We start from the raw sequence: 12,476 nt of genomic DNA on the forward strand, positions 1-12,476 counted from the left end.
AAAAAGCGCTGAGGGAGAAGCAGCACAGAGACCGGAGACTGCATGAGACGGTTCCGTGAACTGTCTGAACCGACCAATCCTCCGGCAGAAAGCCCGTGGGGGAGGGGTGGAGGGAGGGGTTGGGGGTTGACTGTGGGGGGCGTGGGGTTCATTTCCTGGCCTAACAAGGGGCTGGGCTACCGCAGGGGGCGCACTGCCAGGGCTGCAGGGGGCGGCTTGGTGACATTTTTCTGCATGTTGGGTCAGCTCCGGCCTCTGACTGGCTCCTGAGCGGCGGTGGGGTGCCACCATGGTGACTTGGGGGCTGCTGCTGGTGGCTCTGAGTCAGGGGCCAGCAGGGTCTCCACGAGGCCTGGTGTTCTTGCCCAGCAAAGCCCATGTGAAACCTGGGCCGGGCCTGGGTGCGACCGCCAGGAGCTGCCTTCTCTCCCCCACTCACTGCCTCTCGGAAAGGAGAACCATTTCCCGTGATTATAAGCATTGTGTGGAGTGATTGCTGGGTCCTGTAATGACGGCCGCGGGGGACAAGTGGGCCGCCTCCCCGCGCCAGTCCACTTGCCCCGGTCAGCCTGCCTTCGGCATAAACATCTTTCTGGCACACGCAGGCCCTTTCTGACCGCCCCGAGGGGCTCCCTGGAGGCCCGGCGGGCCTGGGCGTTCCCTCTCCTGCCAGGGCTCTGTCCTCGCTCCGGCCACGTGGGAGCCCCAACTCTCCCCGGCCTGGCACCCTGCTCACCCAGCCGCACACACCAAAATAGCAGCTGAAACCAATCGTTGCAAAAATGAGCTGGTTCGGGCATTTACTAAAATATCTTTTCAAACTGGATGGCGTGAAACGGCTGCCGAAACAGCCTCGGTCCACGGCTGCTCTTCTGCGTGTCGGGGGCTCGGCCGCAGGGCTGGGGAGAGCCAAGAAACCGAAAGGAAGAAAGATGGCTTCCGTTGGGATGACCTAACACCCATTAGTGGCCATTTAGCATATTTCTGCTAATAAGAATGCATTCAACAATGGGCATTGTAAGTAAGGCTGGATAAATGTACAATAGCCCATCTCTGGCCCAAAAAGGTAAACAATAGTGGTTTAAAATAGCCCAGGACATATTTACATTTTTCTCCCCCTGAGCCTTTTCGGTTTATAGTTCATCATTCCGGGGGTTAGAATTCTAAAATTTTCTCTGTGTATTTACACAACTGAGCTACCGCGATGCATCACGCTGGCTATCTGGCCTTCCCAAGAAAAATGGGTTTTGATCTCGATTCCCACGCAGCGGTGCCTTGATTCCCTCCTGGGGCAGCGCGGGGGGGTGGGGGGGCTCCTCCGCAGACCCCTCACAGGTGAGCTTCCTCCTTGGAGGCCAAGGAGCCCCCCCTGGGGTCTCCTGAGCAGTCCAGACCGGAAGGGGACTGGCAAGGGCAGGCGCCTCTCTCCCTGACCCCTGGGGAGGCAGGGCACTGGAGCCTCCTCCCCCCACGCAGCACACCGGGTCAGGGGCAGGGAAGCACGTTCTGGAACAGAGGCCTTTCTTCGTGGTTTTGCTGCGACCAGGAGTTTCTGCCCAGAGCCCGGCAATGGTGCGGGTGCCAGCAGGCCTGGGTGGGTCAGGTGGGCACCCCCCACAGACCCCAGGCATAGACCCCTTCCGTGTGGAGATGGCCTGTCCCCACAGGGCGGCTGGGTCTGTCTCCACCAGGGGCCAGCTAAAGCTGGTAGCTTGGGGAGTGTCAACTTGGCAGGTGACTCAGGGGTCCCTGGCATAGGAGGGCGCCCGCACCAGCCTAGCTCCTCCTGGTGGTGCAGAAAGTGTGAGATGACCTTTTGAAATGTCATGCGGGCTGCCCCCATCCCGCCACCGCTGTGCTGTGGTTGAGGAGCGGCTTAATTTAGCGAGCTCTCGCGGGCAGCGCCGCTCAGCACTTATTGGATCTATTTGCGGTGTCCTGGGTGTGAGGCTGGAGCAGACCCGGCGGGGGCGGGGGGCCTTCCCTGCAGCACTCTGCACCCCCCTGCATCTCTGTGGCCAGGGCGGATGCTGAATGGCCCCGACCCAGCCTTCTGCACGCAGACAGGGCTGGGCGGTGGCACCTCCCGCCAGCGCAGGGCCAGGGCAGGATGTGGTCAGAGGCCCCTGCCTGCCCCCCCCCCACCTCCGTGGAGTTTTCTTAGCCTCACTTAACCAGAATCCTTCTCTCACAGGATTTTTCTCTGGTTTGGGGGGTAGTTCTCTCTTGACTCAGATTCCAAGAGCTTCCCGGGCTGGGGTTCAAGTTCAGGCTGGCAGTTGTCCTGTGACCTCTAGTTCTCCTTGCCGTGCAAGGGCTTTGCCGCCTCCTCCCTGACAAGTTGAGAGGGGGAGGTATTAGGGTCCTGCCACCGGGGGGAGGGGGCCGAGTGCCCTCGCTGACGCTAGATGGGCCACCCACGGCATCGCCCCACGCTGTGCCTCTCAGGGGCTCGGCTGATACCCCCGCCACTTCCCCAGCAGGCATCCTTCCCTGGGGGCCCAGCTGAAAGGCACTCCTCACATGGCTGTCCAGGGCCCCACTGGCTGCCGCGACTGATAAGACGGCCCGGAGCCGGTGGAGACTCGCCCGCGGAGGGAAGGCGGGGGCGGGCCGGACCCGCGGGCCGAGCACAGAGGCTGTTCGTCTCGGGAGTCCCCTGTGCTCGCTCCGTGCCTGGGTGACCGCGGGGGAGTCGATTTGCACGGGGCGGGGCGAGGGCGGCGTCCGCAGGTAGGCCCCCCGGGGGCGGGAGGCTGGCCCGGGACCCCCAGCCCAAAAAGCCGAGGGGGAGGAGCGGCGCGGAGGTGCGCCAGGGCGACCAAGTTCGGCTCCAGCGAGCGCGCGCCGCTCTTCGTGTCCTGCGTCTAGAGAGGAGGGGGGCTGTCCCCTCACCAGCTGCGCTCGGACCCCAACCCTCAGGGCCCCCAAAGACCAGTCACCCCTCTCCTGGACCCGGTGCGTCCGGGCACGCCGGAGCTGCCGTGAGCCCGGCCATGCTGGAGAGCGACATCGGCCTCGAGGGGCTGTCTCCCAAGGAAGACCCTGCAGCCCGTGAGTATCGGGGCGTGCGGTGTGCGAGAGCCGCGGGAGTGGGGAGGAGGGTCGCATCCCTGGGCAGGCGGCTTCCCAAGGACTGAGGGGCACTCAGGGGTGGGAGGCAGGGAGCCGTCTCCTTGGCAAGGATGTCCCTGCGCTCCTCCTGGGTGAGGAGTGCACTTTGTTGGTCCCAGGTCACTGGGGGCACCCACAAGCAGACAGATGGCAGCCAAACCGGAGCCTGGGGGGCGGCGTGCCCCCAGGGCCACTGCTGGGGCCCTTGGAGCTTTCCCAGTCCCCAGAGAGCACCCCTCGGCCGTGCTGCGTCCTGCGTCCACCGCCGGGTGGATGGAAGGATTTCGGATGTTTTTACAGGCGCTATTAATACACATAATATTTCCGTGCTCTTCTGGAGATTTGTTTGCGATACAAAGTAACTACTATGACTCGAAGTCATAATGGAAACAGCAGATGAACGCGGTGGGGGGGTGGAGATGAATGAGGCCGGGACGGGCTGGGGGGGACGCCCTCGCTTCCTGGGCCTCTCCCTGCCCATAAATCACGACCCTGGATATTTTTATACCAATAATTTTAAAATAAATGACCCGAGCCATGCTTCCTGGACAATTTCCCCCTCCTAGTTCAGAGGTTATGAAGTAGACCTGGGAGCAGGCGGGCTCTGGTCACTGAGCTGGCCCTGCTGGCCACCCTCCCGAGCACCCAGGTGGGGACCCGTGCCCCTCCGTCACAGTGCCGCCTCACCCCGGAGCCGCCCGCTCAGCCTGGGAAGCCCTCCTGTTCATCCTTTTTTCTCCCTCTCCCCTCCCCACCCCCATTTTTTCTTTTTGGATTTCCAAAGAGAATCTCTGCCTGGTGCCTGTTTCATAAACAGCCCAGTTTGGCTTCTTTCTAGAAGTGACCCTGTGTACCCATCGGATTAAGGGCCCAGGAGGGAGAGGGAGGGTCCCGCCAGCCAGAGGGCAGAGGGGAGAGCCGGGCGCTGGAGGAAAGTGGTGGCTGGAGGAGCCGGCCAGGAAAGCTGGGCCAGAGCGTCCCTCTCACGAGAATTCCTCAAAATAAGCCACGTCGGAGAGACTCAGAAGTGCATCGCACCTGGCGCTCCAAAACAGACCCAGGACCAATACTCCCCCGAGCAATCGAGGGTCAGCCCTGCCCCTCATATCCTGGCTCCTCCACCGGCTCCCTTGTTATTTATTGAGAAACCGTTGGTTCACAAGCCCGGAGTCTGTACCTCCTGTGGGGGCAGGTGGAGGCGGCAGGACCTCCGCCTAACGCACTCCTGTTTATCCCGCAAAACCCTGGTGGGATGCCCCAGGGGCGTCTCCACACTGACGGCATCCTGGGCTTGGAGGGCGGCAGGGATGAAGGAGAAGAGGAAGGCCCAGGGGGAAGACCAGCAGAGCGCAGAGAGCTCGCCCGTGGGTGTGCTTGCGGCCCTCATCACCGCCTGTGGTGGGCCCTGACGTCGTCCCTGTTTAGGGTGGGGAAGCTGAGGCACGGAGCAGTCACCGGACGTCCAGCTGCTGGCGAGTGGGGCAGAACCCGGAGACGGGGCCCGCTGCTCTCCCATCCCTCGGGGCAGACACTGGGGGGCTCATTCTCCTGTATCCTCCATTCGCCTGCCTCACCAGCGGTGACAGCTAGCTGGGTGCCTGACCCTGGGTCCTCAGGCCTTAGGACACAGCCAGGGACAGAGCAGACAAAGGCGTGGCCCTCGGGACTTTCTTGACCGTCAGAAATACCTAATTAAATATCTCATTTGCTGGCTTAGCAACGTGTCTCATGCAGAAAAGTGGAACTGGAACGGGGGGGATGCCACACAGGCCACGCCCTCCTGGGGGAAGCGGGGAATAGCATTCTGCAGGGGGAACAGCCTGGAGTGCCTGAAACATGCCAGGGGGCGGGGGGGGTCACGGGGACAGTTTGGGGAGAAGGGGGGATGGGAAGGAGCAGCAGGGGCAACTGGATTGGGCTGGGTCTCCGGACACTGTGGGGACCTGGGCCGGGTGAGACAGGAGCTGCGGGAGGGCCTGGAGCAGGGGGGCGGGAGCAGCCTCAGGGTGGGGCGGTCACCCTCTGGCCTCGCCACAGAGAGCAGGCTGCGTGGGGAGGGCAGAAGCTGCCTCCAAGGCTCAGGCGGTGTCCAGGCTGAGATGCTGCACCCACGGGTGTGGGGGGCAGGCAGAGGCTGTGTGTGTGCTGGAAGGCACTGGCTGGGGGGCCCGAGAGTAAGAGGGGCGTCTGCGTCACGTGGGACAAACAGGTTTGGGTAGGGGAGGGGCGGGGTTGCCTTTCTGATCCTTTGAACATCCATCCGTTGTCTCCTGTACACACCCTGTCCGAGGCCCGCACCCTAGGTGTGTGCCCTGACCGGGAACAAAACCCGCAGCACTTCCCTTACGGCAGGGCCCCAACCGACTGAGCCACCCGGGCCGGGGCTGCGTCCCTTTTTACAGCCCAGTGACACTCCAGTGTATGCAGGGGGTTTATCCATTCATCCGCCGGTGGACATGGGTGTGACCCCCACCTTGGGTGGCTGTCCCTGGTGCTGCATGCGGTGTCCCAGCCCCAGGGTTCAGTCCCTTTGGGGGGGCCCCTGGAAGTGGGCTCGTTGTGTCCCATCTGCCGCTTTCTCAGCGACCGCCAGACGGGGGCCGCGGCTGCACCGTTCCACATCGCCGCAGCCCCGGTTCCCGTGGGTGCAAGGGTTCCGGCTTCTCCACGTCCCAACCCATGCTTGTCATTTTGTGTCTTTACCTAACGGCTGCCTTCCTGGTAGGTGTGAGGCGGTGCCTCGCTCTGGTTTGGACTTACCTTTGCCCAGTGGCCAATGATTTTGAGCCTCTTTGCACCTGCCCATCGGCTGTTTGCGTCTCTTCTTTGTACATTGGCTTCATTCCTTGGCCCGTTTCTTAAGGGTGGTTGGTCTTTTTGTTGTTGAATTGTAGGAGCTCTTTATATATTCAGGCTCTTCACTGTGCCAGTTCTATGACGCGCGAGAGCGTCCTCGCCCCTGTTACAGTGCCTTCACTGTCCTCGCACGCACACGGACTGCACTCTGTTCTGGCTGGGACACCCTGAGCAGACCGTCTCGTCCCCCTGCCGTGAATGACCAGCCCCGCTCAACATGAGCAGACCATGGGTCATCCCCTTCCTTGGGCTGGTCACGGAGCCAGGAGCTGGAGGGACAGGGTGGCCACCGTCCTTGCTGTCATGGTCTGCGGCCGGCATAGAGCTACACCGTGATCTGCATTGTGGAAGGTTCCTGATTCTGGCTGAGTAAGCCCTGTGTTCGGGGCCACATACATCCTGACAGACGCCCCCACTCGCCTCCCAGCTGCTGACGTGGGTGCTCGGTGGCCGCTTCCCTCACAGCGCCCAGCAGGCCAGGCCTCTGTTCACTGCGTCCATCTCAGCAGCCTCCCTGGAGGGACTCGTTTCTCCAGGCGGAGCACAGCACCTGGCATGGGCTGCAGGCTGGCTGGGGAGGGAGGGATGGGGACCTGGCGGCTAAGTGGAAGAGTAGGCGGGCGGGCAGGCGAATGGGTGGGAGGGTGGCTCTGTGGCAAGCCCTTTGTGTTACATCCTTGAATGCTCGCTGGTCAGGTGGTGGTGTTACGAGCCCCTTCGACAGATGCGGAGGCCCAGGCACAGAGAGAGCAAGTAACATGCCCACACTCACAGCCAGGACTCCCTGTCAGTCACGAGGGGTGGGCGGGGCATGCCTGGCTGTGCTGGGGGAACCTGGACACTTAGACCAGAGGACACTCAGGTGAGGACCCGAACTGGGTTCCCCCCGAAGCCCGTTCTCCTTGTCCCCCCCAATCCAGCTGCTGCCTCCCCAGCTGCTCCCCCCAGGTCCGGGGGTAGGGGCTTGCTGCTGCTGTAGCCCAAGAGCAGGGAGTCGGGAGGCTCAGGAGACCCCTGCCTAGCGGCTGGGCCCCCCTGACCATCAGTCACGGCCCTCAGCGATTTCCGCTCTTTAATGAAGTACCGAACACCCTCCGCCCTCGGAATCCCACTTGACGGGCGCTCTCGTAGCCACTAGGTAGACAAGCAACAGGTTGGGAGCACGGAGCCCTGGCAGGGGCTCCAGGCTGCAGCCCAGGGACACGCTCTGCTGCCCTCTGGGCCTTTCCCCGAGCCCGGGCTGGGCTCTGGGCTCCCGCGCACACCGGAGCTCCAGGCCCGGACGTCACAGCCCGGCCCACGGGCCGTTTGCTGCTGGATGTGCCATGCACACAGCACCCTGGGCTCCCAAAGTTCGGTGCTTCCCTGCACACTCAGCCGAACGGCTGGTGCACGGCCTTGGGTGTGTCGTGACGATGTCACACGTCGACAGGGCACTTGAAGGCCCCAGTTTGCACACTCCTGTCTGTGTGGCAGCCGAGCCGCTGCTGGGGGCTGCCGGGCAGGGGTGGAGTCCACCCACAGTGGTGACTGCCTTGTGCCTCCTGGGCTGCTAATGGCAGGGACTGGAGCGGGCCGGGCGGAGGCCCCGCTCCAGAGGTGGCCCGGGCTGAAGTCTGGAGCGTTCCAGTCCCAGCCGCGTCCTCTGTGTTGGGGGCCCAGATCCCTCCCGCCGCCACGTCTGCGGAAGTCACTGTGCTGCGCGCTGTGGTCGCTCCCCATTCTCTCTGCACCCCCACATTCTGGCCTGTGCCTGCGCATTTCTCAGATCTGCCCACTGCTCCCCATGCCTGTCACCCACCATTGCCTCCATCCTGGCCATTTGTGCCCCCCCACCCCTCCCCCCTGGGCCTGCAGGTGGGCTCACGGCCTCTCGGATTCCCTTCTCGTTCAGCGTCACCCACGGGGCCTCAGGAAACCCTTTCTCGATGTTCTTGGAAGGGCTTCTGGGAGTGGAACTCACTGTTGTGTCTCATCTGCGTGCACTGCGAGCAAGACGCGGTTGTAAGTGAAAGCCACTTCCTCTTGGGTGTTGGGGTGGTATCCCAGACCGGCTACACGGATGGGCGGGTGCGTGGGTGGGTCTCTATATAATGATTCCGTATGATATCCAATCTTTCTCTATAAATAAGTGAATTGAAATTTGTCTTCACCATGACGGAGTTGGGGCCACGTTATCCCATTAAAAAACAGCTCCAAACCAGTTTCTTCACCTGGCACGATGCTTTTTAGAATTCTGCCGGTGGGTTTTCTACGCTCCGTGCCTTGAGTCTGCCTCTGCGCCCTGAGAGGGCGGGTGCCCACTGTCTCCCACAAGCGCCCCCACCAGGAGCCCGGGGGGGCGAGCGGTGCACGCTCCCTGCCGGTCACATCCCTGCCGGTCACATCCGCATGACTGTCACCATCGTTACTCTGTTTCCATTCAAATAAACCTTTCCCTTCAGAATGGTCTCAGGTCCGCAGCGCTATCGCAAAGACTGTACAGAAAGTTCCCAAACACCCGAGGCAGGTCCCCACTGCCCGTAACACGGTGCACCCACGGCGGACGTGGTTACAACCCATGAGCCGACGTGGACACGTCGGTACTTGCTGAAGTCCACCCTCCACGAACGTTTCCTTGGCTTTCACCTGGTGTCCCTTCTGTCCGGGGGCCCCTCCAGGACCCACACTGCTCTCGGTGGGTGTCACCTGCAGTGCCCCTGGGCCGTGGCAGGTTCTGAGGGCTGTGAGGCCCTGGACGGTTTTCAGGGCCCTGTGGCGCTTTTGTGGGACGTCCCTAACTGGACCTTTTTGTCACCGTTAGCCTGGGGCTGTGGGTGTGGGGGGAGCCCCGGGGTGAGGGGTTCCTCGCATCAGGGCGCACGCTCCCCGGGCCACTCGCCCTGCGATGGCCATCCCGCTCGCCGGCCGGGCGCTACCTGTCCCTCTCCTGACCGCTGGCGTTTGCAGTTCTGCAGATGTATTAATGGACCGTAGGGGGTTTTAGATCGGAGCCATCAATTTACAAAGCCGCGCTGGACCGAATGTGCTGAGTTACCACCACACTGGGCTCCTCATTAACAATATTGTAACATCAGCATCCGTGCGGTTATAAATTAAACAATCCCCAACAAAGGATACAAATGTAAAACTCCCGCTTGGCCAGTGTTCCAGGGCAGTTAGAAGTGTTCAGCTGAGCAATAAATTAAGTCTTGACCTCAACTGACCACCTCATGGACATGCAAAGGTTCTCCAACTTTTATTTCAAAGGGAGCTCTTCAAATAATTGTCACTGATTTTCATAAACATCCATTGGAACAGGTGCCTTTCTGCCATTCAAAGAGCCGATGAAGGTCCCGTCTTTCCTTCAGAGAAGCCGGGATTTGAGAAAGCCAGGGCCAACCCCCAGGTAACAGGCGGAACCTGGGGCTCAGAGAGGTTGAGTGCTGTCCCTGAGGTCACACAGCGGCGTGACGGCAGAGATGGCACCAGAGCCCGCCTGGGTTCACTCCGAGCCTGGTGCTGTCTCCCCTCCTCCCTACTCTAGGCTGGTGCATGAGGATGGCCCCCACGTGACAGTCCCTTCCAAAGGCGGCCCTGGACACCACCCTTTAAGATCAGTCCAGCGCCACCTGTCTCTCCGGCTGAAGCTGAAGTTGCGCCTTAGAAGCCAGTTAGTGCAGAAAATGTGCGAAGCTCCGGGAGGCTGGCAACCCAGGGAATGGGCGATGCCCGTGTGCTGAGAGGCGTGAGGCCTGAATGAGGGGGGCTCACGGACCCCACTGGGCTCCTGGGGCAGGGTGGGCACACGCCGCCCCCTCCCCTTGGGGGAGGGAGCAGCCGTGGCAGTTGAATTTATAGGGGTCCACTGTCCCCTCACAGAAAGTGTGGGTGGGCCCCAGAGCACACCCAGGCTGCTTCACACTCTACCCTGAACTCTGATTTTAAAATAATACCTAGCTCTCTGCCCTGGCTGGTGTGGCTCAGTGGATTGAGAACAGGCCTGGGAACCAAAAGGCTGCTGGTTCGATTCCCAGTCAGGGCACATACCTGGGTTGCAGGCCAGGTCCCTGGTAGGGGCCCACAAGAGTCAACCACACATTAATGTTTCTCTCCCTCTCTTTCTCCCTCCCTTCCCCTCTCTCTAAAAATGATATTTAAAAAAAACAAAAATAAATAACACCCAGCTTTGTCCTCCCATCTCCCAGATAACAGATAAAAGATGACAGTCCACTTACGGATGTGGTTAACACATAAGAAAAGGGCATATTGGAACATTGGGGTGAAAGACAAAATGAAGGAAGCGAAGGGCAGAGCCACAGAGAGCCAGGAGCTTCACCCCTCTAGCCTCAGCGCCCCCCTCAGCGCCCCGCACAGCGCCCCGCACGTCTGCCGAAGGGGGGAAACACCTGCCCTGTAGCTTCCCCTGCTAATGGGCCAGGGCCCCCGCCCCCCACCCTGCGGCGGACGTGGAGATAGAGAGAGGGCTGTCCCACGTCCACTAGGAGCGGCCCGGGTGTCTGATAACTGTGCGGAGGGTTCCCCCAGGAGAAAGGGGCAGGGGAGGCCTGGCCCGTATTGTCGCATTCTGAAAGGCTCTGAGTACCGAGAAGCCTCGGGGGACGGGCCTGTGGGCGACAGCTTTTGTGACTGGAGCGAAGGGAGGTGACCCGTCGAAGGGGAAGATTAAAGCCGGGACAGCTCTGCAGAACGAGTCCTAGGGGGAAAGTGTCCCATACGCCCCCTTTCTGTCAATAATTAGCTGGGACTTTCATTTGAGTGATTGGGCCCCAGGCTGAGGAAGAAAATGGAACGTGTCACCTGCTTCTAGGGGGACGCTTATCAGCCTGTTCCCAAGAGGCGGCTTCCCATTAATGCAAAAACCGTGTCGGGTCGTTAGAAGGCTTTTGAATCAAGGGCCCCGATAAGCAGAGGAGAGGCTCCGGGTCCCCGGCCCTCAGGAGGTGCGGAGTGAAAGGACTCTGGAAAGCCGATAGGCAGCATCGGCGACCGCCAGGCCCCGGTGGACTCAGGGCCCCGGGACAGCCACTGTGTGTGGATTCTCCACTGGACTCACATGCCTGCTCACCCGCAGACAGTGGGCACCCCTGGCAGCGTGGCCCCCGGGATGCACGGGGGGTGGCCCCTTCCTACCACGGCTCGTCCCACAGCCGTGGGGCTGAAGCGACACCACAGCTCCCAATGTGGGGAGAGAATCACAGAGGTTGTGACGAAGAAGGGGGGCAGGGTGCGCACAGTGTCTCCGTGACACTCGGGGACAAGCTCAGTGCCTGCTGAGACAGGAACCTGGACCGTGGCTTCCCTCTGGGGTGAGGGGAGGCGTGGGGGCCGAGACAGGTGTGTGTTTCGAAAGCACATTAAGTGTGGACTTACCTACGCGGGTGGCACTTCTGGGACGTGTCTTTAACAAGTGAGGGAGGGCAGTGCCAGAAGCCACCCCTGCTGAGGCACCGAAGGTGGCTCTGGAGGACAGCGTCCTTGCGGCCCAAGGCCCCCGTGGACTGGTGTGGCTCTGTCTGTATATGAAAGTGTCCCCCGCTCAGCCCACTCCCGCAGGGCTCAGTGCACCCCAGTCGCTGCGGAAGGGTGAGAGGCCACGCGGGGGCCATTGGAACACCAGCCCGGCAGCCCCCAGGAGCCTGTCCTGTGTGAGGGCCATAGTCAGGGCCTGCCTGCCATGACCGCCACCGGGCTGGGAAAGCCGGGCTTGCTCCACCCGAGTCCGGCACACCGTCTGCTTACGTTCTAGCCGAGTGCCAGTAAACTGAGAACTCCGTGCCGGCGGGAGGTGAGGGGACCGTGCCAGGCCCTCGAGGGGACGAACAAGGGCATGTTGACCCAGGTGAGCCCACCATGCAGAGCCCCCACAAAAAGTGTCCTGGTCATCTTGCACCATGTGACAAACCACCTCAGAACCCAGTGGCTTAGATGAGTGTGTGGTGTTACCTCCATTTCTCCCCGCGGGCCAGAGGCTCAGAACCAGCCTCGCCGGCCCGGCCCGGCCAGCTGTGGCCAGAGTGTCGGCCTGGGCACACGGGGCCGGGGTCCCCTTCCACAGGGCTGTGGGGTCGTCCCCACAGTGGGGCAACTGGCACCCCCCCCGAAATCAGTGGCCTGGGAGAGTGAGGAGGAGGCTGACACGCACGGTCCCCCTGTCACCTCTCACTCACTCGGAAGCCGGCCACTGAGCCCAGTGCCCGCAAGGGAATGAGCTCGGGCCCCACTGCAGCACAGGGATCTCAGGGGACTTGGGGACATTGTTTAAAACCACCAATGCCAAGTGCAGGGACTGCAGTATCCTGGGGGCTCCATTTGGCTTAGATTCTGTGACCAACCCCGGGATGGAACGGACCGTTCCCAGACCCCGCCCAGGCAGAAGGTGGCTTCCACTGGTTGGCCAGTGCCCGGGGGGCCTGACTTCCTGGGTGTCAGCCACCGGTCCCCCTGCAGGACCTTACACTCGTGCTCCTCTGACCAGGGCACACCCGGGGCCCAGGCCCGTGGGC

At 61.8% G+C, this 12,476-nt stretch overlaps 1 protein-coding gene across 2 annotated transcripts in view; it reads left to right on the forward strand.

Annotated features, from left to right (window-relative positions):
- Positions 1 to 2,493: 2,493 nt before the first annotated feature.
- The window catches only part of ANO1 (anoctamin 1), a 122,858-nt gene continuing 112,875 nt past the window's right edge, over positions 2,494 to 12,476 (forward strand). The window contains exons 1-2 of one of the 2 annotated variants that reach the window (XM_037135266.2): positions 2,495 to 2,733; positions 2,923 to 3,054. In XM_037135266.2, the coding sequence (XP_036991161.2) occupies positions 2,997 to 3,054 (58 nt within the window). In that variant the 5' untranslated portion in view covers positions 2,495 to 2,733; positions 2,923 to 2,996. Of the gene's footprint in view, positions 3,055 to 12,476 lie in introns of both variants that reach the window. The other variant, XM_053662906.1, reaches the window with a different exon arrangement.

The sequence above is a fragment of the Artibeus jamaicensis genome, unplaced genomic scaffold, assembly GCF_021234435.1.
Source record: "Artibeus jamaicensis isolate MK-2021 breed Jamaican fruit bat unplaced genomic scaffold, CSHL_Jam_final contig_3109, whole genome shotgun sequence".
Taxonomy (NCBI): Eukaryota; Metazoa; Chordata; class Mammalia; order Chiroptera; family Phyllostomidae; genus Artibeus; species Artibeus jamaicensis.